A 22,688-nucleotide genomic window follows, 5' to 3' on the forward strand; every position below is an offset into this window, starting at 1 on the left:
AGAAATCGCCTCAGCTCTTAAAAGTTAAGGAACATATTATTTCGTTCATTCTTCTATTGGTCAATACGTATGTGCGCTCACATTTTCAGTCCTTACCTGACCAGTGTCTTTTCAGCAGGTGCTCTTGTGCTCCCGCCCTGTCACCTTGTCTCTGAGAACCCTTGAACCACCACAGTAGGTTATGGCCTTACAAAAAGCTTCGATACACTTGATGCTCCGTAGCGTGGTGTGCTCAGTGTGCAATCGCTTGTGCCTTGTAGACAAAATCTGCGCCGTCAAGCCGGTGTGCGTGGCACTTTCATACAGACGCGCTAACTCCGCTCGTATTTCACCAGCAGCTGCTACGTCCTTACTGAACAAATTAATAATGGACATTTGGTGTAGCCACAATTTTCGTGCAGGTGAAGTACATGGGACATCTCGGCGATGGCAGCGGAGTCGCATATATGGGAGCGCCAAGCCTTTTCGGGACCACCGCAACGACGGTCGATCGTCACTCCTCAGAGCTTGCTCTGCAGCGCACGCACTTGCTCAGCAGATACGACCCGCCGAGCGCATGCTGCCGCTGCTTGGTGTTGTTGTGCCTGACGGTCCTTCTGGACAAATGGTGCGTCATAAACGAGCGTACAGCTATGGAATGCCCTCCAGGCTTCATCGTCTTTTCAACGCCAAAGAGCTGGCGACAAAACCATGAAGAGTCACCGATTATGTGTGGCGCCTTCACCTATTCGACGACCCAGAACTGACGAACAGGACAAGTCCTTGGACCCCAAACTACAATGGGTCATCGGCAATGTGCGTCTCTAAACGGCAACGCCGGTCTTTGTGTGCTCTAGTCGAAGCACCAGCGTACACCTGTGTACAACGACGGTGCCCGGTGCAGGCTACTGAGAGTCAGACGAAGAACCTTCCTTCAGGGTGACCGCAACAGTCAAGCCTACAATGAACCAACGCTGACAATTTCCGTGGAATGGCGTTCACCCCGGTTTCACCTGAAATTGCCTCTTCGTTGTATCGAGGGCAGGTCGAAGGTTGGACACCAGAGGCGGAGTCCGGCGAAGTGTGGCGACGCCGTGGGTGGAGTTTTACGGACTGTGTTGCAATTCCAATTGGCCGAGAGAAGGACACTGCATTCCCTCGTTGAGCGAAAGAAGGAAAAGAACTGCATAAGAACCCGCAGCGCGGAGGTGTGAAAAAGCCATTCCTCGGACTTTTCAAGCCAGTGCAGGTTTTGCTGGTGTCTTGTATTTCTTTTCATATTTATTTTTCTTCTTGGCCTAACGCCGGCAAAAATGTGAAGTAAACCAAGTTAATTGTTCATTCGCACAGCGTCAGCACTCTTCAGCACGCAGCATCTTCTCTGGCCGAAGAGCGTTGAAGCTTTCCGGTCACCGACCTGGCAGAGGGAAGTACCAGGCGTAACGGAGGAAACTTCCAAGCTCGGAAATTCATCGATACGAGTCCGCTACTTCGCTGCAGGCAGCGCCTGTTCTATACCGTATTGGTGTGCCCCGGAGGTCTATAAACTTTTATGCTGTTTCCTGCGCATATTGTGAAGGTCGTCGACACAACAACGCTGGAAACTGACAACGGGAAGTCGCGGCGCACGTGGCAGAGGGATGAAAATATATTTAAAGAGCCAACAAAATAAAGGACACACACCGCCAATTGTCAGTGTGCGTAAGGAAGAAAGAGAAAATACGCTTTCGAAACAGCTGTGCTCTCTAATTAAGAAGGCTATTATTTCTGCTCAGTCACGCATGAACGCTGCGCAACGGCTGGTACGTATATATACGAAGCTGATAATCCTGCCCAAAACGTTTCAAAGCGAAGCTGTCTTTGCATCTCCTCCCGAGCGCTGCTCCAATGGTCTCGCCGCGCGCGCCGCTGGGTTCCTTGCAACACCACCAGGTGGCGCTCGCCTCCGGGCATCCCTAGAGTTACTGTATATGCTACCGCAGGTAGCATATACAGTAACTCTAGGCATCCCTACGCATCCCGGCCGGCGGCGCCGCGGGCCGAGACGCGTAAATTGCGCCTATGGCACGTGCTGTGCTTGCTTTCCTATGCGACAAAAATGCAGGTGCTGGGCTGTGACAGTGTAAGCGTTACAATCGTCCATATACTGAAGAGAGCGCTTGGACCTAACGTCTCAACAGCGTGCTGGTCACGTATGCACAAGGAGCACGTGAGCACGTGCCAGCAAAATGGCTCCAAAGCGTGCACTCAGCGTCGAGGACACCCAGGTCCGAAAGAAACGTGCGGAACAGGAGCGTCTTCGCTACGCAGCGAAACGTGATGCAGACCGCTAATACATCTATACAGTGTATACATACAATTTTATAACAATTAATTCATTTGCGTAGAACGCTATAATTCAATTAAAGTTTAACACTTCTACCTCAATGCGATGGGCCATGTGAGGCAATGATAATGACCAACTCTCAGAGATTATTAACGATGACGCACAAGAACGCCTCAAGAAAACACATCCCCTTGTGGGTTCTGTGGACTGCGCAGACAAACAGCAGTGGCGCACGCAAGGTAAGTTTTACCATCAACTCACCACTCTCGTATAGGACTAAACGCCGAAGAAATTACACATTCGCCGCCAGCATACCGCTGCTAATTATCGTCAATCAAAGCAAACAGCATAGAAAGCTTCGCTTACGTCGATTCCCACAGTGCGCGGGATCCGCATATTTTCTCTCAAGTCATATCATATTACGCATGTGATCGCGCGAGAACTTCAGCATAGTGCGACTAGCACGACATTCTGTACTGACGCTTAATTCCTTGTTACAATGCATGCCCCCATGCAGGAAGAGATAAAGAAATTGCACTAAATAAGCGTGCATGTCACGTTGGCTGCATGTATCGCCACGTTGCCGATCGTCAAATAAACATTCAACTTCCAACACATTTTTTGTCGCCGAGCGGATGTTGCGGTTTACCGCTGTACTCTGAATCGCATATGACGCCGTGCAGATAGCCCGCCAACGCTTCGCCTTCCTCTCTCGCATTCAGTGGCAGCAACGTGAGCCTCCCTCGTCCTTGGCTTGCAGAGCCGCTTCGATACGGCGGCGCCCTAGAGAGGCGAAAGTGTCGCCGTCATCGTGGGAACTGGCCCAAGGCACAGACGACTCTGCGACGCGACGGAGAGGTGTCTGTGCGCTCCCGGCGGCGCGGCATGCGCTATACACCAGTCCTGGCGGTGGCTACTCGACTTGCGCATATGCTTGCGAATGAGGCTGAGTGAAACGTTTCCAATGCCACCTGCTCTCGCTTCTCCTGGCGCTCGAGCGTTATGGTGGGTATTTCTCAGGCCTTGGCATATGACGCTAGCTTCCGTTCTAGAAATGTCATTTTCTTTAATGCGAAGCTTCCTTTGCGAACTTCAGGCGCTGTGAATCTATCTATCTATCTATCTATCTATCTATCTATCTATCTATCTATCTATCTATCTATCTATCTATCTATCTATCTATCTATCTATCTATCTATCTATCTATCTATCTAATTTTTTTGAAGACGAAAAGATTAGGGGGCGCCTGCCCTTTATTGTTATTTTTAAAATGCGCTGCCTGCCATAAAACGCTTAAGTTACATGTAGATAAATGGTAGATCGAGTAAGATAAGAATTAAGCTGTGTGTTCTGTCTGGTAGCCATTACTGCCCCAATGTTCTTCCAGTCGCCAGGATAACGCGCGGCCATCGTTAAAGGGGCCCTGAACCACCTCTCGGGCTTGGTGAAATAACATAGTCCGCGGGTAGCATACGCTGTTGTGAACATCTCAGCCAAGTTTTACTGTCGTACGCGGTGCGTGGAGCCGCCTTTCCCTCAAACGCTCTCTTTTCAATAGAAGGCCCTGTTATCACTCTCTTCTGGGCGCTTTATTTCATCACCGAACGCTTTATTTCGTCATTCCCTTAGACGGCTGCTATTGGCCGATAGCTGACGTCAGAAACTGTGGCCGACTACATGGCATAGATACTGCGGCCGCCGTGGGGTGCCGCCACGAGTCAACTGACTAAGCGCACTGCAGCTCGCTGAGGACAGCCGCGTTTGGCTGATGTTTAGCGCGTTTTAGGCGCACCAAATGCGGAAGTCGTGGCGTCTACGTCAACAGTCAAAACTAAATTTGAACTGCACGCCACAGTGACATTTAGAAGGCGGAGCGTTGTGGGCACGTCCCACTGCGCCGTAGCCTTCGCAGCACTAGGAATTGAAGAAGAAACGGGAGCACAAGGATGCCGTGTTTGATTGCCAATAACTCCGCTTCTGCTGAACGCATTGAAGTAGTTTTTTCTTGCGGCAAAGTATTTCTGAAATAGCCTATTTTCACTTCAAATGCATTTCTCCACTTCGATCGATAGTGCTTGAGGGGCCCTTTAAATAATATCTGCACCATTACAGCAAACACTGGCCACCCTGAGCATGACGACTCAAGGCAGCCTCGTCGCTTTCAAGTTCAGCGAGATGATAAAAGACAGACTTGTTGGAGAATCGCGGTTTGATCTCCTCGAAATCCGAGTATATGTATACCCACTGCTTCCAGTTGGTCGCGATGAGGCGATCCCAACACTATCTCGCAGAAATCTTTGAAAGGTAAAAGAAAGAAAGCATGATTAGCCACTTCGCTACATTTTTGTCGCTACAAAAAGCGCTTCGGTCAAGTGTCTTAGTGCTGCATTTTTACTATGCTTCCACACCGATGGCCCTGCAGCACTTATTCTGTACAGTCGAACTCCGTCACAACGAACGCCTTAAACTAACGAAAACCGTTGACGTTCGATCTTTTTGATATGACACGACACATAGGGGTATTTAAGGGCATTGACAACGAGCCTGGCAAGCCAAGTGGACAGACACTTGCGCATATACACACTTGCACACAGGACGCCCACTTGCGTACAGTAATCCTGCCGCTGACAGCGGGGGTGGCTGGAGCAAGCCTCGTAAAACGCGCTTTGCAAACTGCTATGAAACTGCAGAGATTGTTGCCGTGTGCCAGAGTCCACTTTCATGCGGAAAGTTTTACGTAGGCCACGACGGGACGCTGTCTAAAAACAGCAACAATGTAAAGAAAGTAAAAATTATTATATTCGAGTTTGCCAGTTATGACTACACACATATACACACACAGGACATATTATTTCTAAGAGTGAAGAGTGTACACTCTTAGAAAAATTTACACCCTTTGGGGCTTATCTTGTCCCACAACGATAATCGTCATCTGTCTTGCCCGCGTTTCCTTTCTTTAACGCTGCGAGCCCGGTACTTCCCAGTCACGAACAGCATGCGCGTTATCAGTGTGACGCAGCATTCTCGACAGGAAAGTAGCGAGCGCCGAGTTTTCAAGAAAGGAACGCAGGCAAGGCAGGTGACGATTATCGTTGTGGGACAAATATACATCCCAAAGGGTGCAACCGTTTTAAGAGTGTACGGCGCCGCGAACAAGTACAAAAATGGTCGATGTCGTATGTTTACGGCGCCGTCTGGACGTTTAAAGAGCGCGCCAATTTCCAAACTTTTTCTTTACTGTGATGTGCTGCCACCACGTGGGAATAGAGGGAATTTTTTTCGCACACCTCCCTTTCCCGGTTTTCGTTGCATGGTTTTACCGCTCGCGCATTGGCGCGCGCGCGAGCGGGCGGCGGATTGAGTTTTGTTCCGCGTGCGGTAGATGTTCTTTATTCTATGGTGCGGTTTCGCGCTTGCAAAACTGATGGCTATCTCGTTACTAATCGCTCAAAGGGCGATCGCCTGTCTCTCGCTCGTTCAGTGCTCACCGGGGTGCGCATAGGAAGGATGCCGCCGTGCATGCGTTTCCGTTGCTTTTTTTTTTTTTGACACTTGCGAAAACTAATTGCATACGGCGCAAAAAATCCACCCTCAAAAGGATTAAAAAATCTTGAAGTTAACTGGGACACCCGGTATACGGATCCTTACGGCGAAGCCGACGGCAGTAATTTGCTTGGAGTGTCCATATAATTTCTGTTGCAATAAAATGAAACAGTAGCGAAAGTAAAATTATTTCAAAAAAATGTTGAATAAATAGGCAGATCACCTGGCAACAATGTTGACTAATTCCTCCAATTCTTCTGTGTTTCAGTACAGTGTAACCACACAGAATACATTTCCTAGAGAGTGGCTATGCAGTTCAGAAGAGCCAAAGTGGCAGAAGTCACACGGCCACACAGACTGTGCGAGTGCCTTTTATTTTTGGTTCTAAGCCTAATGTTCGCTGCCCATTCCAGCATTTCACAGTGCCTACCAATGGCTCTTCTCCTTCAGGTTTCACACTAAGTCACCACTTTGTGTAGAGCTTTGCATGTTACATTTGGATGTAACATGTTACATATTACAGCCCCCGACATAGCCACATGATCAATGGCAGCTCCTGTACACCCATCATATTTTCGGTCTCAAACGACACGCACTTTGCCTCCCTGCAGATGACACCATTGTGCGAAAGAGAGCTGTAATAACTCTAAGGCACACAGCAGTACAATGTATGTGCATTAGCTGTGCCACTCATTTTTATGAAGCAAAATATACAATTAAGCATTTCGAACACAAACCAAAAGTAACGTGCCCAAGACAAATACCATAACTGTGAGCCACACGTTGCCAAGTGAGAACTTGTAGAATGATCATATTTGTCCACTGCATGCTTGAGCAGTATGGTTGCACATTTTTTCCAAGCCCACTTAATATGCAATAAATGGAATTCGGAAGAGCCGTGATCGAAAATATGAAGCCCAAGCTCACTGCCACACTTTGACAAAGCGACCTGCAATCAAGGAAACATTACCGTTATTGCCAAGGCAGAGACTCAAAGAAATGCCTTTGATACAATTTAGAACTTCTACCTTTACCTCTATAAGGCAGCTTACATCTGTAAAATTTTAACACTAGTAGTTCGCGACTACTCCCTACCTCGAATATGCTCATGCAAACATATGCTACAAGAACTTTCAGCCGACTTTTTCTTTTCGCTCGATAGTTTTATCAGAGATACTAAGTGAAGTAGATATGGAATATTTGAGGAAACACAACTGTTTGTGCCATGTGGCCGTCATAGGCAACATATGGTGAGTGACTGGTCTGAACTATAGGGGCAGTGCTTGCAATGAAGTTGAACCTTCATTATAGTGGTCGGATCCGACAGGAAAATACATTCGTTACGAGCATAAATTAACTGCACACTGATACCTACAAGAAAAGCTTTATACTTTCTTCATTACATCCAAAAATTCGATTTATCTAGATGTGTTTGTTATGCCAAGGTTTGACTATATTTGAAACTAATCAGGTAACAGTATCAACCACTTAGATGTATTCATATGTGGCATGAACTGCCCAAAAATGGTCACTGATAAATGTCCATTGCGTCACAGTGCCAGTCAAGTCCCAATGATGTCACTCTGGAAATGTGCGGCTTGCAAACCCAAAAGTTTCCACTGCACACCTTCGGCCACTCAGTTTACATTGCTTCAAGACAAGGTTCACTACTGTTAGTGTGACTAATGGCACCATGGTACTCAAGTAATGTTCGCACAAAGCACTTGTTGAACATTATATCTCTGCATTCAAATTTAAGAAAGAAATAACATTTTTTTGGTGTGCATTTTGTTTATTAACAATGTTTAGATCCAGTACTGTGCGATCTTGTCCTGCTTTGGATGTGCGAAATGCCTGCTGCAGAGAGGACAGGGTGATGCAGTTTGGCCCTATTGGCAACAGATGGCACCAATCTTCCTTCCGCTGATAAAAATTCAAATTTTTCATCTGCTCTCACAGACAATGTGTACTTCCAATTTGTTCTAGATGCAACGGATAATTACTGCATCAGAACATGGCAAACAAAATGTGCTGTGAAGAGCCGCTTCTGTTTAAAATATGTCTTCAAATGAGCCAGTAGTTTTACCACAAGGCCACGTATACACAGCTTCATAATGGCTGCAAACAACAACAGCAATAAAAACCACAGACAGAGCAGAGGTTGCAACATTTCTATTCATTTAATTGTCCAGTGGATGACAACCGGGTACAAGAAAACTCAAGTGTGTAGAAAAACAAAACAAGAAAAATTGAATCAACCTCATACTTAACACACAACGGCAACAGACAAAGCATGGCATTGCGCCAACTCGTACATATCCTTTATTTACAATTGTACTTGATGCCGCTGATCACAGAAACGGTTTTTCATAATCTCGCTACAAAAACAAGTGCAGAAAACAAACTGCCACCGCTTAATACGATTGAATCATCGATGCACATATTTTTTAAATATTATTCACCTTAAGTTGCATCTCTCTCACGAGAGCAGGAGATTGCACGCTATCGTTTCTTGGAGAGAGTGCCTACACCTTCCAAAAATCCCTAAACGCCTACTCAAGAGCAGAATGGTTGAAAAGAGTTCACACCTTTCCATGGAAGAACTGTTTGCTCACAATCTGCGCAGTGAAGACAAGGGTCTAAAGAACAAAAGCAGAGAGATAGCTGCAGCATTTGTAGTCTACCGGGAGGTTAGAACAGAAAACAACACTGCGAAGAGCGCCTCTACGTGTCTTGGCAAATTGCATATATGGGTTTCAAAGCCTCTTCTAGAAAAATACCTCAGGAGACTTTTAGCGATAACACAAGTGAACAAGTTAAGTTGAAAAAGAAAAGAAAGGACACAAAGAAGAAGAAAAAGGCATGTCGTATTTTAGACCCCTGCATCTTGCCTTCACTGACTTCATCGAAACACTGATCCCCAAGAAATACAATACAGGAAACGGCAAAACACTACAGAAAAAGTGAGTGGAACCACTTAAACAGTCAACATTTCTGATGCTACATATATACACATCGTACACATCCAGTTGGTGGAGTGGTGGTGCTGGTGATTCTGCTGCATGGCGGGACTGTGTGGTGGTTGGTGGTGCGCATTACGTTTTTTTTTTTCTTTCTTTCGTTTGCTCTGGGCACGTGAAACAAACATTAAGGTAAAATAGAAAAATTTCAAAAAGCAGAAATAAGACCTGAACAAATGCTCTGCAATTGATTTTTTTTTTTTTTTAAGAGGTAAAGGAACGGGACACACAGCAGTGGAATCAAGTTAGACCTTCCTACTGAGGAATGTACGTTACAGGGCAGCAAACCGCAGTAGTCGCCAACTTTCGACGCATCTCCAGCAAGGAAACAGCGCTAGACACCAACGGTAAGATGTGGGAAGAAACACCTCGAAAAGGCATGACGCATGCAACATTCCCACTCTCCAAAGTATACTCTTAAACAAGCTTCATCAATGATGGCACACACCGTGCAATAGCATAGTTGTTTCTTATGCCTATTTCAGCCAATGAGAAGTGTGCAATGTGTCATAGCAGTTGCTTAGCATCAATGAGCTGATGAAGGACTCTTGTGCAGGATGGTAGTCCAGACACTGAATACATAAGAAACTATAAAGGGAACTGTCTGATAAAGGATTGCAGTTTATAGTGAGGGATATTATATGTTTCAGCAATATCGGCTACGAAGACATCTTTTTTTTTTTCTTTTCGTTGTAGCGTCCACCAAGAGCCAGTTATAGTCGAGCCATTCATAAAAAACAGTTTCTACATGACAGCTCAGCTGCGACAGAAGGTGATCGCTGTCAAGGTAGCTGCTGCCGAGATGCGCTGCTTGGACATACACTTCTTGCATCCAAAGCTAATGCTTTTTCCACAGCTATACGAGACTCCGTGCTTTTCTGCAGAGCCGTGCACAAGTCAGCAGGCAGAAAAAGCAATAGGCTTTTGTTGCGTAGGCTGTGTAAGACCACTTGCGGCCGTCAAGGCTAGAAAAAATTGCCAACATGATCATGACAAGCGCAGTTTTGATCTCGCTCGTTAAAGAAACAGAGCATATAATATGCTTTTTGATTTGCTGTTTAGTACTACATGCGCTTCTGCTTTGTGCCACTGCTTTCTTTCCACAACTTTACATTTCACAACGTTCCTTTTGTAATAAAGCAGCAGACAAGGGAGCACTCGCATGTGATGCTAAAGGGAAAGAAAAACAGTGCCTTATTTATTTGTGAGGTATTTGCTCAGCGACTGAGAAATCTGAAGAGAGCAGATCTTCAAGTCATGCACTTGCGTTCCACATGCACGATGAAGTTTCTCAGCCAACCACACGTCAGCGTGACTTGCATCCAGACAGTAAAAAAGCAGGCGAAGACAGCCTATTGCTATTGGCATCATACACACAGAATTTCAGCTCATTTCTCTCCAGCCCCTAGCGCATTCCCTCCACTACCCACAAAGTTTGCTTAGAAAGCCTTACTACAACTTCTCACACTCTGCCAAGCCAGCCAATACTTTTTTTTAACTCTTAGCAGTTGGCAATGACAGAGGAAATACATGAGAATATGCAATATATAAAGAGTGCATGCAGTGAAGGTAACTCCCTTTCTATGGCGCTATATCTGTCCTGCTGCTGTTATTCGGTACTGTTTTGAGCCACTTCAGTAAAAAACAGCAAGCGGGTCCAAGCCGGTAAAGCTCTCTCAAGAGAGCACACGACAAGATTGATTTGGCCGTGCACGAACTGCTCCTGCTCTCGCCGTCCAAATCACTGGGTGATGCAATCTCCCCATTCTGAGAGATGCGTCGAAAGCGTCAGCGAATCAAGCTGGCATTTGTCACCCTGTTGTGAAATCACAGAGTGGAGGCACACACCGAGAGAGCGAGTGAGAGGGAGGGAGTTTGCAGACCTCCTCCTCCTTTTTCCCCCCTTTAAAACTGGTACCACTTTTTATCCTTGTACTTGTTCATGAGCTGGTGCGTAGTGTTGGCATAGCTCTCGGCCTCAGTCATCATGCGAGCGGTGCGCTCTTCTAGCTGCGAGAGGGCCTCACCACGTTCTACCAGCCCCTGAAAAGCAACAACGGAGCAAGTTGAGAGATATATCGGGCAACAAAAAACAAGCAGCAAGCATTCGCACTCAAACACGGGCTCCACCCTGGTGGATAATGTACAGCCCACATAGTGCACAATCTTTCGTGACCGCTATGTCACCTAAACGTAATGTGCAACTATATTTGGGTGTTGTTTGGACAGTATCACCTCAAGGCCCTATGGTACTACAAACCTAGTACAGCACAGCCCATTTCTAACAATGGATATCATCTATTACAATGCATATAAAAGGTGCACAAAACCAGCCTGAACATAATGATATAGAGTTATAACAACCACATTTCCTGGCTTTTTCATTACAGAATTTCGGACGGCTTTGGTCTTACTTCAACTTCATCCTAAACAATTAATGCCCAATTCTGACAAAAGAGAATCATTTGCTAAGTGTTAGCTGTTAAAATTGAAATTTAAACACTGATAAAACAAGCCAGGAGTTCAGTATAAAGCCAGAGCTTCCCCACTACGACACCACTGACAGGCGAATCATAAGTACAGGCTTTCTTCAAAAGTTCTCAGAACACTTAGTTGAGTAGGTCATGCGGTAGTGCTTGATTTGTGTGCCAACTGCTCAAAAGCAACATAGGGCGAGCATAGCTATTGTCCAAACATTTAACAGTTTTAGATTGGGAAAAAAACGCATGACTGAAGTCATGCCAAAGGGCTTGATGATGGTCTGCACATCATCTGTTCAGCAAGAAGCCAATCGTACAATGTGACGAAATGGCAGGCCATACTGGCAAAAAAAAAAAGTATAATGTTTAGGGCAATCATCATGCTGACAACAGCAGACTACTGCAGAAATGCCCATAGATGTTCTGATGCTTTGCTCACACGGCCGTGAGCCTAAAACTGTGCACATAGCCTTACGGTGTACAACACTGGAAGTACCAGGTATATTTATTTGAAATTTGACAAATCGGATATGAAGCAAAATGTCTTGAAAACTCACCTGCCTAGCCTTCATCACTTCTCCAGCCAGTGTGCCTGCCTGTGCCCTCACAGCTTCCATGTTGCCAGTACTCCCAGGAATGTGGCGAGCAACAGTCTTTGATGGCTTGCCGCTTGCCTCACCAACTGCACCATGGCGAGATCATGAATGTGAGGAATTAGAAAATAAATGCCTGCAGATAGCTTCTTTTTTTTTCTTGTTTCTTCTTTTAGATAAATTCGCTCGGTCAGGTGAACAAATACCTAAATTCAGAGTGTGTGTACACAGAAAAAAAAAGCAAGGACACGGCACCACATTGCTAACTTGCAAACTCACAGAGTTCCTCTCGGTCCAGTACACTTGGTCCACCTCCAAATAGACCTTTGAAAAAGCTTTGCTTCGGTGCTTCTGGCATGTCTTTGTTTAAGAATATGGTGCCAAGCATTTCCTGCAAGTTGGCACTGAAAAAAAAAAAGAAACACAAATTCAATTTAAGCAACAACAATTAAAAAAGAAGACACGGAACTCTTCTAAATAAAGAAGGGCACTGTGTGCATGAAATACAGGTATATCTTAAGTTAACTTCTTAACATCTTCAGGGATCATTTCAATTTTTACTAACCACACACAATAAGAACATTTTGAGCTACAGCCGTTTCACTGCACAGAAGCAGTAATGGCTGAGTACCCATGCTGAAAAAGTTGGATCTCAAATTGGATTTGTAGCTTGTAGAATCTGTACTGTACACAGAAAGGCAATATAATTAACAGTGATACAACGTAGTGTTTGGTGTTTACCCAAGTGCACGCTTTCTGTGTTCACTGCTCCACAGAGGCGCATTCAGTGTGACAGAGAAAAGCTCACCAGAAATCAGAAGAAATGGTGAACTTCTGTAACTCTGATGGGGAGCGTAAGAACATTCCATGCCCATTCTTGCTAAAGCAAAAGGTCCTCGCAATTCTGCAAAGGAATGTGAAAGCCATTTTACAGGCAATGGCCATGACATGACTGAAAACATGTACGGTCAATCCCAAAATTTTACAAAACATGAAATCTGAGAACAAGCTGAATATCTACGCAGCGTCACAACGCAGCCTAGTATTCGCATTTACAGCCTCTACCAGTATATGCGATGTTCGGTTTTGCTGACTGCTATTACAGGCTGCTCAGAAATTGAACATTTTCTGAGATCCCGTGGTCCGTAAACTTTTGGAGCTGACTGTACAATGTAAACATTCAAGCAGTGGGATTACTTAACATTTTATGTAGGTAGAGGAGCACAAAAGAAAGAATAACAAACAGAAACAAAAGGAGGCAGACACAGAATTTCTATGATGAACCCATGTAAAATTATCATTACCCACTGGTGCCAACAGTAACAGCAATTGAACTTTAACTTTACCAATAATAAAACATGCAAGACCAACAAAACTTTCAAAAAGCACGCACCTCATATCAACAAGTGGCAGGAAGTCTGTCTCGTAAAGTGGCTTAAGGCTAGGAAGGCTGTACACAACAATGTTGCCATTTGCAATGTAACACACCAAACATGCAGTATCTGTAAATGAGAAAGCAGGCGAGAACATAATGTTATGGCAGGTGAAAACTTTAAAACCCATCCTTGCAGAAATTTTACAGCTCACATCAAAAGCACACATGATGGTAGTATGTACTCTAAAGCATAAACATTGCATGCCTGAATGTTCAGGTCATGCTTACTGGTACACCACGGTTACTAGACTTGCATGAAATATTTTGAAGCTATCTGCTGCACAAGTCACACTTAAAATTTCAGTACAGGTGCCAGATATTGTGGGAGATTCACTTTACTTTAGTTCAATTCAGTTCACTTTATTTCCTTAAAGGAACCCATTTCAGGGGGTGTTACATAAGGGGTGGGATTACATTTAGAATAGGAAAACAAACAGCGAAGATTATTTAACATTGAAGGTGATCAGTTATGCATTCTTGGAAAGTGGACGATGTAGCGATGGAGACGGTGTCAAAGGGTGGGCTGTTCCAGTCTGTCTGTAGCTGCTCTAGAAAATAACGAAGCAGAGAACGTAGTAGTGTGCGATGGCAGATGAGCAACTTGAAATTGATGACTGTTGCGGTAGGATATGTGTGCTGCGGCTGTAATATACAGTGCTTGATTGAAAGAAGAATAAAAAAACTTGTCAAAAAGTACGAGGCTAGCAATGCAGCGACGATAGGAGAGGGACGGTAGTGCAGATTGTGCTCTCAAAGAATAAATACTGACGTAGTACGAACATGAGGAATGAATGAATCGGGCAGCACGATTTTGAACAGCTTCCAATGCTGTGATTAGATACGCTTAATACGGGCTCCAGATGGCAGATGCATATTCTAATTTGGGTCTTACAAGTGATTTATACCTGAACAACTTAACATTTGGTGGGACAAGGCGGAGGTGGCGCTTAAGAAAACCGAGTGTTTTGATTGATGCTGAAATGATGTTACTAATATAGGCGCATCATGATAAATTAGAAGAGAGGGTGACTCCTAAATATCTATACGATTGTACTAGCTCAATCGATGTGTTAGAATTTGAATAACCAAAGCGATAGGGATTGTGACGACAAGAGAAAGACATGAGTTTATATTTGGTAGGATTGAGGGACATTAGCCAATCATTTCACCAATTTAGTACGCTGTTAAGGTGTGTCTGAAGGGTATGTTGGTCATGACAATTAGTAATGGCATGGTAAATGACACAATCATCAGCTAACAATCGAATACTACAGGAAACATGCAGGGGTATGTCTTTAATATATAAGAATAGGAGGGGGCTAAGGACAGCCCCTTGCGGAATGCCTGAGGTAACTGGGAGGGGTTTGGTCAGGTGGCTGTTAAAACATGGCCATTAGAGAAGAATGTGAAGAGTCAGTGGAAACATATCTATCCCTTCAGGAATTTATGAAGGGCAGTGTTTTTATAAGAAAGTACGCAAAAACAATCAAAAGTTCCCCAGCTTTACAGCTTATCAGTGAAATCAGCTCAACAGATTTCAACTAAAGCGAGTCTACTTAAATAAAGTTTTTGCTTCCTTTCATTCAGTCAGCTCGACATATGCACATGAAATGCTTTCCTACCCTAGTTTTATGAGCACCAAGCACATGTATATCACTCAGTGTTAGTTCAATGCCCAAGAAGTGAGCAACAATAGTCACCATACATCCTGCAACTGCTGCAAATATCAGCAGCATGCATTGTGGAACGTGCAATCTCAATTTCCAGACATGGCCACATCAGTTCTGCGGAAATCTACAGGAAAGAAGAAGTTCTACAAAGGGGAAAATTCTACAACAGGAAGCCTCCCGAAAGAGAAAATTTAAGACAGGAAACCCTTAGAGGTTTTCTTTGCAGCTTCTTCCTATTCTAAGGTTTAGGACATTTTTCCCTCTTAATTTCCAGACATCTGAGTCAGTTTGGTCACATTCAACACAGTAGCCTTCTTTAAGTGAACCTCCATAAGAATATGAAAAAATGGAAGCTTCTGTCATCACATTTCGATAGTGCTTTTATCACTTTACCACATTACAGCACCTGCCAGGAACAGCCACGAGTTTTGTTATGGCAAAATGCAGTTCGATGCACTTACCAATGCTCTTGATGGAGAGCACTTCAGCACATACAACAAAGGAGGTCTCTGTGAGGGTCGCCTTGTACAGGCACGTCTGGGAGGGCAGGGCCACAATGCGTGCCTGCTTCTCCGAGGTCATCACCACAAACTGGGTGTCCCGGGGCTCCAGAGACTGGGACGTCGTGGGTGAGATGCGGGCACCTCGCGACGGCATACTGCGCAACCGCCGCTCATCCCGCTCCCGCGAGTCTGGTCTGTCCTTCCACTGTTCGCTCAGTGGAAGCATCAGCACACCGCTGCTGTCCAGAAAAGAGATGGACAGGATCGGGCCTTTCAACCGGAATATGCTCCCTGCACACAAAAAGACAGAGACATTTTAGGTTCTACTTCCACTTCCTTGGTGCGAAATGTCAAAAATTACAGGTGTGAAGGCCAATCTTCCTGTTTTGACTTTGCTCCCCAACCGCAGCCCCTTTGGCGTCAGTGTAAATGTAAAATATTTCACTAGAGCTTCATGTGTTTCCAACCTGTTGTGGTACCTACAGTCATGAGTACTGACACAGATCTAAGTTCTGTACAATCAGCATGTTGTCCTGCAACTTTAACGTTCTGCTAGTCAATCATGGAGCCCTTAAAATAACAAATGCATTCAAAGATTATGGTTCAGTGCACTCCTGGAATCCTAAAAAGGGTTATAGAGACAAACAGATGCAGGCAATTACATAGTGGTCATTAGGATTGAAAGCAAAAAAACAAAAATTCATAAAGTACGCTTTAACTAAAGAATTGGGTCTTCTTTATTCGAAGGCACCTTAGTTGAAAGCACATTGGCATTAAGTGATGCGCAGTGGCGTAGCAACGGTGGGGGCGTGGGCCCCCGATGCAAGGGGTCAGTGGGGGGTGTCACATACTGTATATGATTTTAATCTTACTGTTATCTTTCGCTTGTTCCTCACAATCTGCATGTCAGTTCCATCATGCGAAAGGAACTTTTCCAAGTTAAAGCTGATAAAAAAGGATCTGCGCTCCACCATGAGTGATGAAAGGCTGTCAAACTTGGCGATACTGACCATAGAAAAAGAACACGTAAAAAATATAAACTTTACTACTGTAGCTAATAAGTTTGCAGAAGCGAAGTGTCGGAAAAAGAACTTCTGAAGGAAATGTGTCCTTACCGGTCATTACTTTAGTGCAAAAGGCTCGATGTCCCACCATGGTTTGTGCATCGGCAATATGTATACAATGTTCTATTTATCAATTTTGAATCGTTGTTTTAGTTTTTTATCAGTTTTGTAGTGTTGAATAAAAGATCTTTCTCCTAGTCCTAGCTAACCGCTTCTTTATCATTTTGTTGTTGTGTGATTTCATGCCACAAGTACAGTGCCTGTGTCAGCTGCACGCAATTTTATAAAAAAAAAAGGTGACCTTTGTAAGGATATTTCCCAATATTCTTCCAAGTTATGTGTCTTTGAAATTACTAGGAACACGGTAGCATGAAAAATATGGCAGATAAGTAAAAACCATATCCTGAATAATTCCTTAATTAGCACTTATAGAGAAAGTACTTCAATTCGTGCATTGAGGACTCAGTCATATTATTAACTGAACAAAAACTTCTTAAACAAAATCGTTTTGGGTGTTACAGCCTACAGTACTTTGGCACCGCAGGTGGCGCCCAGTATGGCAGCAGCGAAATACGAAATAGTGGACCAGTGACATCGATCCCTCAATCCTCTCCATTGCGAGTGCAGACCAACAGTAGTGCAAGGTTTCGCTGGCACGAGCTTTCGTGGCCTTTTTTTTTTAATGGTGACGCCAAGAATCGACGCGAAGCGTGCTCTATTCTGTTTCCAATCTTGTGGTGGTACTGCAGCTCAGATAATCACATTTGTCCATATACCAGCAAATAAAAACAAGGCTTTATTGATCAGAATGAAGAGAACTCGTAATTGTCATAGCACTGGCGCCCGCGCAGCAGGGAGGTTGGTGGTGTTCTATAATAGGGTGGGGAGATCAGCGTCACTGACACACAATTTAATTTTCGTTTTTGTTCAGGGCAGTCCACAGCCAGAATACTGCGCGCCATGGTACCTACAACAATTTTTGTAAAGTTGTTGGGCAAGATATGAATGTGGGGCTTTGATTTTGCAAATGCAATATTGCCGCCAAAATTGGTAATTAAAGCTTTATAAAGATATTTTTAGTTACTAGTGATGTGAGCCATATTTTCCATGATGCCGCATTTGTATTGGCTGCCAAGCCTTACAGTCTGACAGAAGATGTGCACACATGCGCTTATCACAAGTTATCAGTGCAGCACCCTGTGTTATTTGGTGCAGAAAAAACAGCACGTATACCTGCTGAATTTGTGATCTCTGGGAAAGAAAGCGAAGGAGAGGGAGACCCGGGGGACATGCGCAGTATCTAAGGCGGCTGTACTGGTGCTGAAACTCGGAAATTGTCAATATCCTCGCCTTCCTCGACTACACCCGGGGGGTGGGGGGGCTACAGAAGAACTATGGGCCTCAGGTGCCAGACGACCTAGCTACACCACTGGTTATGCGTTCAGTCCCAATGAAACTTACCACTTGGAGAGGCAATGACAGGTTGCGTGTGCCTTGATTCAGCGGGCACACTGAGGGAAACAGCGAGCACAGATCCAAGGTGGGTGCCAACCCAAAGACTAGGGCATGTTGATGTGTCTGTGTGAAGCAGGCAAAGGGCATCTTTGAGTCACAAAACTGTAACATGTATCACATTTTCTGATAGTATGTAGTACTTCAAAAGGAAGAACTTGGGGATGTACTTTGGTGTTTATTTAATTTCCAACTGCCCCTGTATTCTGGTGACTTGCGTCATGAAAACACCAAAAGCAGTTATTGCCAGCGAAAAAAAAAATACAACAGGACATTGAAGCAGAAGCTCAGCACTACTGTTAAAAGTCGCAGCTGTTTCAAGACTCGACTTTTGCAACAACTTGTTTTTAAAGGGTCTGACAACTGGCCAGAATGTGTTGTGGGACGTTGGTGGAAATGAAATTACCACAATTTATAGTGATGGAATCCAGCACGCTGTTTGTGATTTAAGTAGGAATTATAATTCTAAATTGGCAAAGAAAGTCTCAAAAACCAATAAGTGGTGATACCTGGCAGTGAAATCTCGGTACTTCGGATGTATTCTATGAGATTACTGTATGTAAGTACAGTAATTATAATTATTTAAGCATAACTATTGCTTAAAATTGCAGTTGGTATATTATTAGACACTCGCACATTATTCTATGCTTCAGAAACAAGAACACATGCGTGGCTATGGCAACACGCTGAACTCCATATCATGTGTAAAGGCGTTGTTTCATTTTCGATTCGACTGGTTTCATTTTGACTGGTTAAATACCAAAGCAGTTGGACAGGAAACCATGAAAACATGTAGCTATTATCGCAGAAATAACTTAACAATTCGGATAACATGAATTGAAGGAACATCGACTTATATACAAAATCATACTTTGTTACAGCTATGACTATATTTGTCAAATGCCTCCCGATAATGCTGGCTTATAATTGTTATCGTGCTCGCCTGTTACCGTTTTCAGCGTGCTTCCAGTCAACGACTACATCCTCACTGCCTATCGAAAAATTCCGATAAAAAAATTTTCCATGGTGTTTTCGGTGTTAGCACTTCATGATTAGACACTCGCAGCAGTAAGCACCAAAGGGCACGTGAAATCTTGGGAGCTTTCTTGATAGCAAGACATGACTCAGAGAGGTGCGTCAGCAAACCGTCAGCGTAACTTTTCAAGAAAGAGCTTCATTTTTTGGTGTAGATAGGGGCTTGGTGAGGGAGTGTTCCATGGTCACGCAATTGTGATCTGGCTTGGGTAAGCACATAGTTCGAAGAGGCAGCTTGTGCGATTTCAATAATCCAGTTAGTCTGTGTTCGTCCTGTCCTCTTCTAGCTCAGTGTCTCCTTCCTAGCGCAGTTTAAGTTTACAAAATAATGTCTTACCAACTAGCCTCCCAACACACTCTCCTTAAGACTAAGAATAGTTTTTGTGTTTCTGAAGAATGGTTCACTGTGAAAAATCATGGTGCAAGCAATAGCTTAACAACACTCATGCTTGCCTATGCATTTGCAGGCCTGTTTTCTTTAAAGTGACCAGTGGCATATCTACCCGCCTGACTTGTACACTATTCCACAAGACAGGAGAACAACTTACTATCAATATAAAATTAAATATAAACAAGTCACAACTTATGCTGATGATATACACAGCATAAGCCCCATAGTACATACACCATACTTTGACATACGCCTCATGAAAAAAGTTTAAGTTGTTCAAGTTGGAGCCATCAAATTTAAGCAATTTTTTTTTCCCCTCTAAGGGAAGTCCTCACTGCATGCAACAACACTGTTTCTTGCATGGTTTCGGCAGTTATAAAAGTGTGTCAAGAATGCAAAGACCTTCGCAAATGTAGGTGCACGGGATGACAAGAGCAGATAGTAGTATCCTGCAGCAAATATCTCCTTGTCATGGTACCAGAAGAGTGGCTCAGTTAAATTTAAAAGCAAGTGAAAGGGGGCTTCAGTTTTATGATGACAAAGTGTAGAACTACAGAGACATTTAGGGGTGCACCGAGATTCGCACAGCAAGAAGTTGCACTGACATGTGCAATATATGCATTCTCTAATCCACAAAGAGCACTTTTCTGCAGCAGTCATCTTCCCAACCTTTGGTAGCACCAGTAGTCTCTCAAATAAACATAAAGTGTGAAATACACATGGTGGTGTCTGTCATTTTGCAGATAGCTTCATCATGAGAGCGACATTTTCATTTCTTGTGTCATAAGGTGTACAAATTGTGCATTCACACACTGACTGCAAAAATGAGTTTACTACCAGCAGAAGATGGAAGGGTATGTTCAGAAAAGCCATGCATCTGCAAGATGCCCTTAGATGTAGCTATCTTTAAAATAATTATGCTTTCTATGCCTGGTATGCATTCACACAGCCTACCGCTGCCCTCTTCAGAAGAACAAATTTTGGGCAGTCCACTGCTTTTTCACATGGTCATGGGCAACAGCTACTATGATGGAGCTGCGTAACACCTATTAGAAGGTACTGCAAGAAGTCATTTTTCTTTTAATATTCAAAATTTCAGCATGTCTTCAGGATAAAACAGGAAGAATTCTAGACCTGCATGTATCTAAAAACAAACACAGAAGTTTGACATACATGCACAATTTAACACCAAACCCACTCACGCTACTTTTGTGAAATTTACAACAAAAGAAGACGTCTCCAACTCACCACTTTTTCGACAAAAGGCTTCTGCAAAGCTAAGACAAAGGATTGCTTCAGAACTAACATTTTCTAAACTTGACATGCTTGAGCTTCGTGACCGGGAGAAAGAGCTGTCGAGCTTGTCTGAAACAGACATTACAGAGTAATCAGGCACCCCATAATAAACCGAACAAAAGTCTGCTACAACAGCATTGTGGCTCTACAGGGATAGGTGTGCATCTAATCTTTTCTACAACATGCATTTGCTCTCTGATGTGCGAGAATACCATGTTGTGCCAACATACAGTGGCTAAATATCCGACAGCAGCTACATATCCTGACTAGAAAAGCTAGCTTCTGCGCTAATGACAGCTTGTCTCCTCCAAAAGGGCAAATCGTTGACCAAACACATAACATATGCAAAAGGTGTTAGCAAGCCTTAAATCAGGGTGTCATCCAACAGTGTAATTATGGTGTAATGTGGGCGCCACGAAGCTCATAACACATACTAAGCAGAATGTGCGCAGATGTTCATGAAGCACAGCACTCTAAAAAAGTTTATAGCCTTTGTGGCATACAGTGTTTGTCCATAAAGTTATGAGACTGGGTCTGCTAAAGAGAATGAATTGATCCGATTGGTACATATTTAAATTCTTCAAAATACTCTCCTTGGGCATCGATACACCACTGCCAATGCGATTCCCACGCTGCAAACGCTCCCTGGAAGTCAGCTTCCATAACCTCTTTCAGAGACTCTGTGACAGCCAGTTTGATGGTGGGAACATTGTTGAAACAATGACTTTTCAGGCTTCTCTTGAGCTTTGGGAATGGGAAAAAGTCTGCCACGCTCACATCAGGGCTGTACGGTGGCTGCGGCAAGGTTGCAACCCATATCCGTGCCAGGTAGGTGGTCACAACGAAGGGGGTGTGGGCTGCAGCATTGTTGTGGTCGAGCTTTGTGGTGGAGCACGGCTCTGTGAATGTGCTCAAGGATTTCATTGTAGAACACGGCATTGACAGTTCGTCTCAAAGGTACGAATTCCTTGTGAACCACCGCACACTTGTCAAAAAAGACAATGGACATTGTCTTTACCTTGGACTTCAACGTTCTCACTTTCTTGGGGAAAGGGAGCTTGCAGTGTGCCACTCCGAACTTTGGCGCTTGGTTTTGGGGTCGTACTGGAACACCCATGATTTTTCACCGTCTAAAAAGTCCCATTCACTTTCTAGCTGCACCAACATCTCATGGGAAATGTTAACTCGTTGTTTTTGTTCATCACTCAACAGTTCTGGCACCAATTTTGAACAAACCTTCCGCACATTAAAATTCTCAGAAATAATATTGTGAACTGTTATTTTGCACATGTTAAGGCCTTCGGGGATTAATCTGATACTCAAAACGACGGTCACAGTCCAGAAGATTTCTTACTTTGGCCACATTTTTGTCCAAACCACTCGTTGAAGGACATCCAGATCGCCCCATGTCTTCAACAGCCTCGTGTCCTTTATTGATCTCACTGAACCACCAGAAAACCTGGGCCCTTGAAAGGGCGTCATCTTTGCAAGCCCCCTTAACCAAGGCTGGCGTCTTGGAAGCGGTTTTGCCCACGTGAAAACAAAATTTAATCGTGTATCGCTACTGCAGCGAATGCTCCATTTTTGATATTTTCTGCTGCAACAAAAACGCGAAAACAGCTTTTGCGCCACATCAGATGCAACTGCCACCCAGTGCATTACTTAGCTTAAACCCCCCCCCACCAATCCTGCCTTTGGGGAGCGCACTACTGGCGACTGCAGCACCATGCAGCAGGCAATCTCATTACTTTATGGACAAACCTGTATCATATCCCTAAGCAATAATCGTCATCTGTCTCCCCCGTGCTTCCATTTCTTGAAAACTCTGTTCGTTACTTTCT

General features: G+C 44.1%; 1 protein-coding gene across 6 annotated transcripts in view; it reads right to left on the reverse strand.

The window, feature by feature from the left end:
* Positions 1-8,009: 8,009 nt before the first annotated feature.
* The window catches only part of Tomosyn (syntaxin-binding protein tomosyn), a 58,952-nt gene continuing 44,273 nt past the window's right edge, over positions 8,010-22,688 (reverse strand). For all 6 annotated transcript variants that reach the window (XM_065437066.2, XM_065437067.2, XM_065437065.2 and 3 more), the window contains 8 exons: positions 20,800-20,916; positions 18,075-18,191; positions 15,508-15,840; positions 13,335-13,443; positions 12,750-12,845; positions 12,221-12,345; positions 11,906-12,030; positions 8,010-10,911 (listed from right to left, as the gene is read on the reverse strand). In XM_065437066.2, coding sequence (XP_065293138.1) covers positions 10,774-10,911; positions 11,906-12,030; positions 12,221-12,345; positions 12,750-12,845; positions 13,335-13,443; positions 15,508-15,840; positions 18,075-18,191; positions 20,800-20,916 — 1,160 coding nt within the window. In that variant the 3' untranslated portion in view covers positions 8,010-10,773. The remainder of the gene's footprint in view (positions 10,912-11,905; positions 12,031-12,220; positions 12,346-12,749; positions 12,846-13,334; positions 13,444-15,507; positions 15,841-18,074; positions 18,192-20,799; positions 20,917-22,688) is intronic.

This window comes from Dermacentor albipictus, chromosome 5 (assembly GCF_038994185.2).
Source record: "Dermacentor albipictus isolate Rhodes 1998 colony chromosome 5, USDA_Dalb.pri_finalv2, whole genome shotgun sequence".
In the NCBI taxonomy this organism is placed as follows: Eukaryota; Metazoa; Arthropoda; class Arachnida; order Ixodida; family Ixodidae; genus Dermacentor; species Dermacentor albipictus.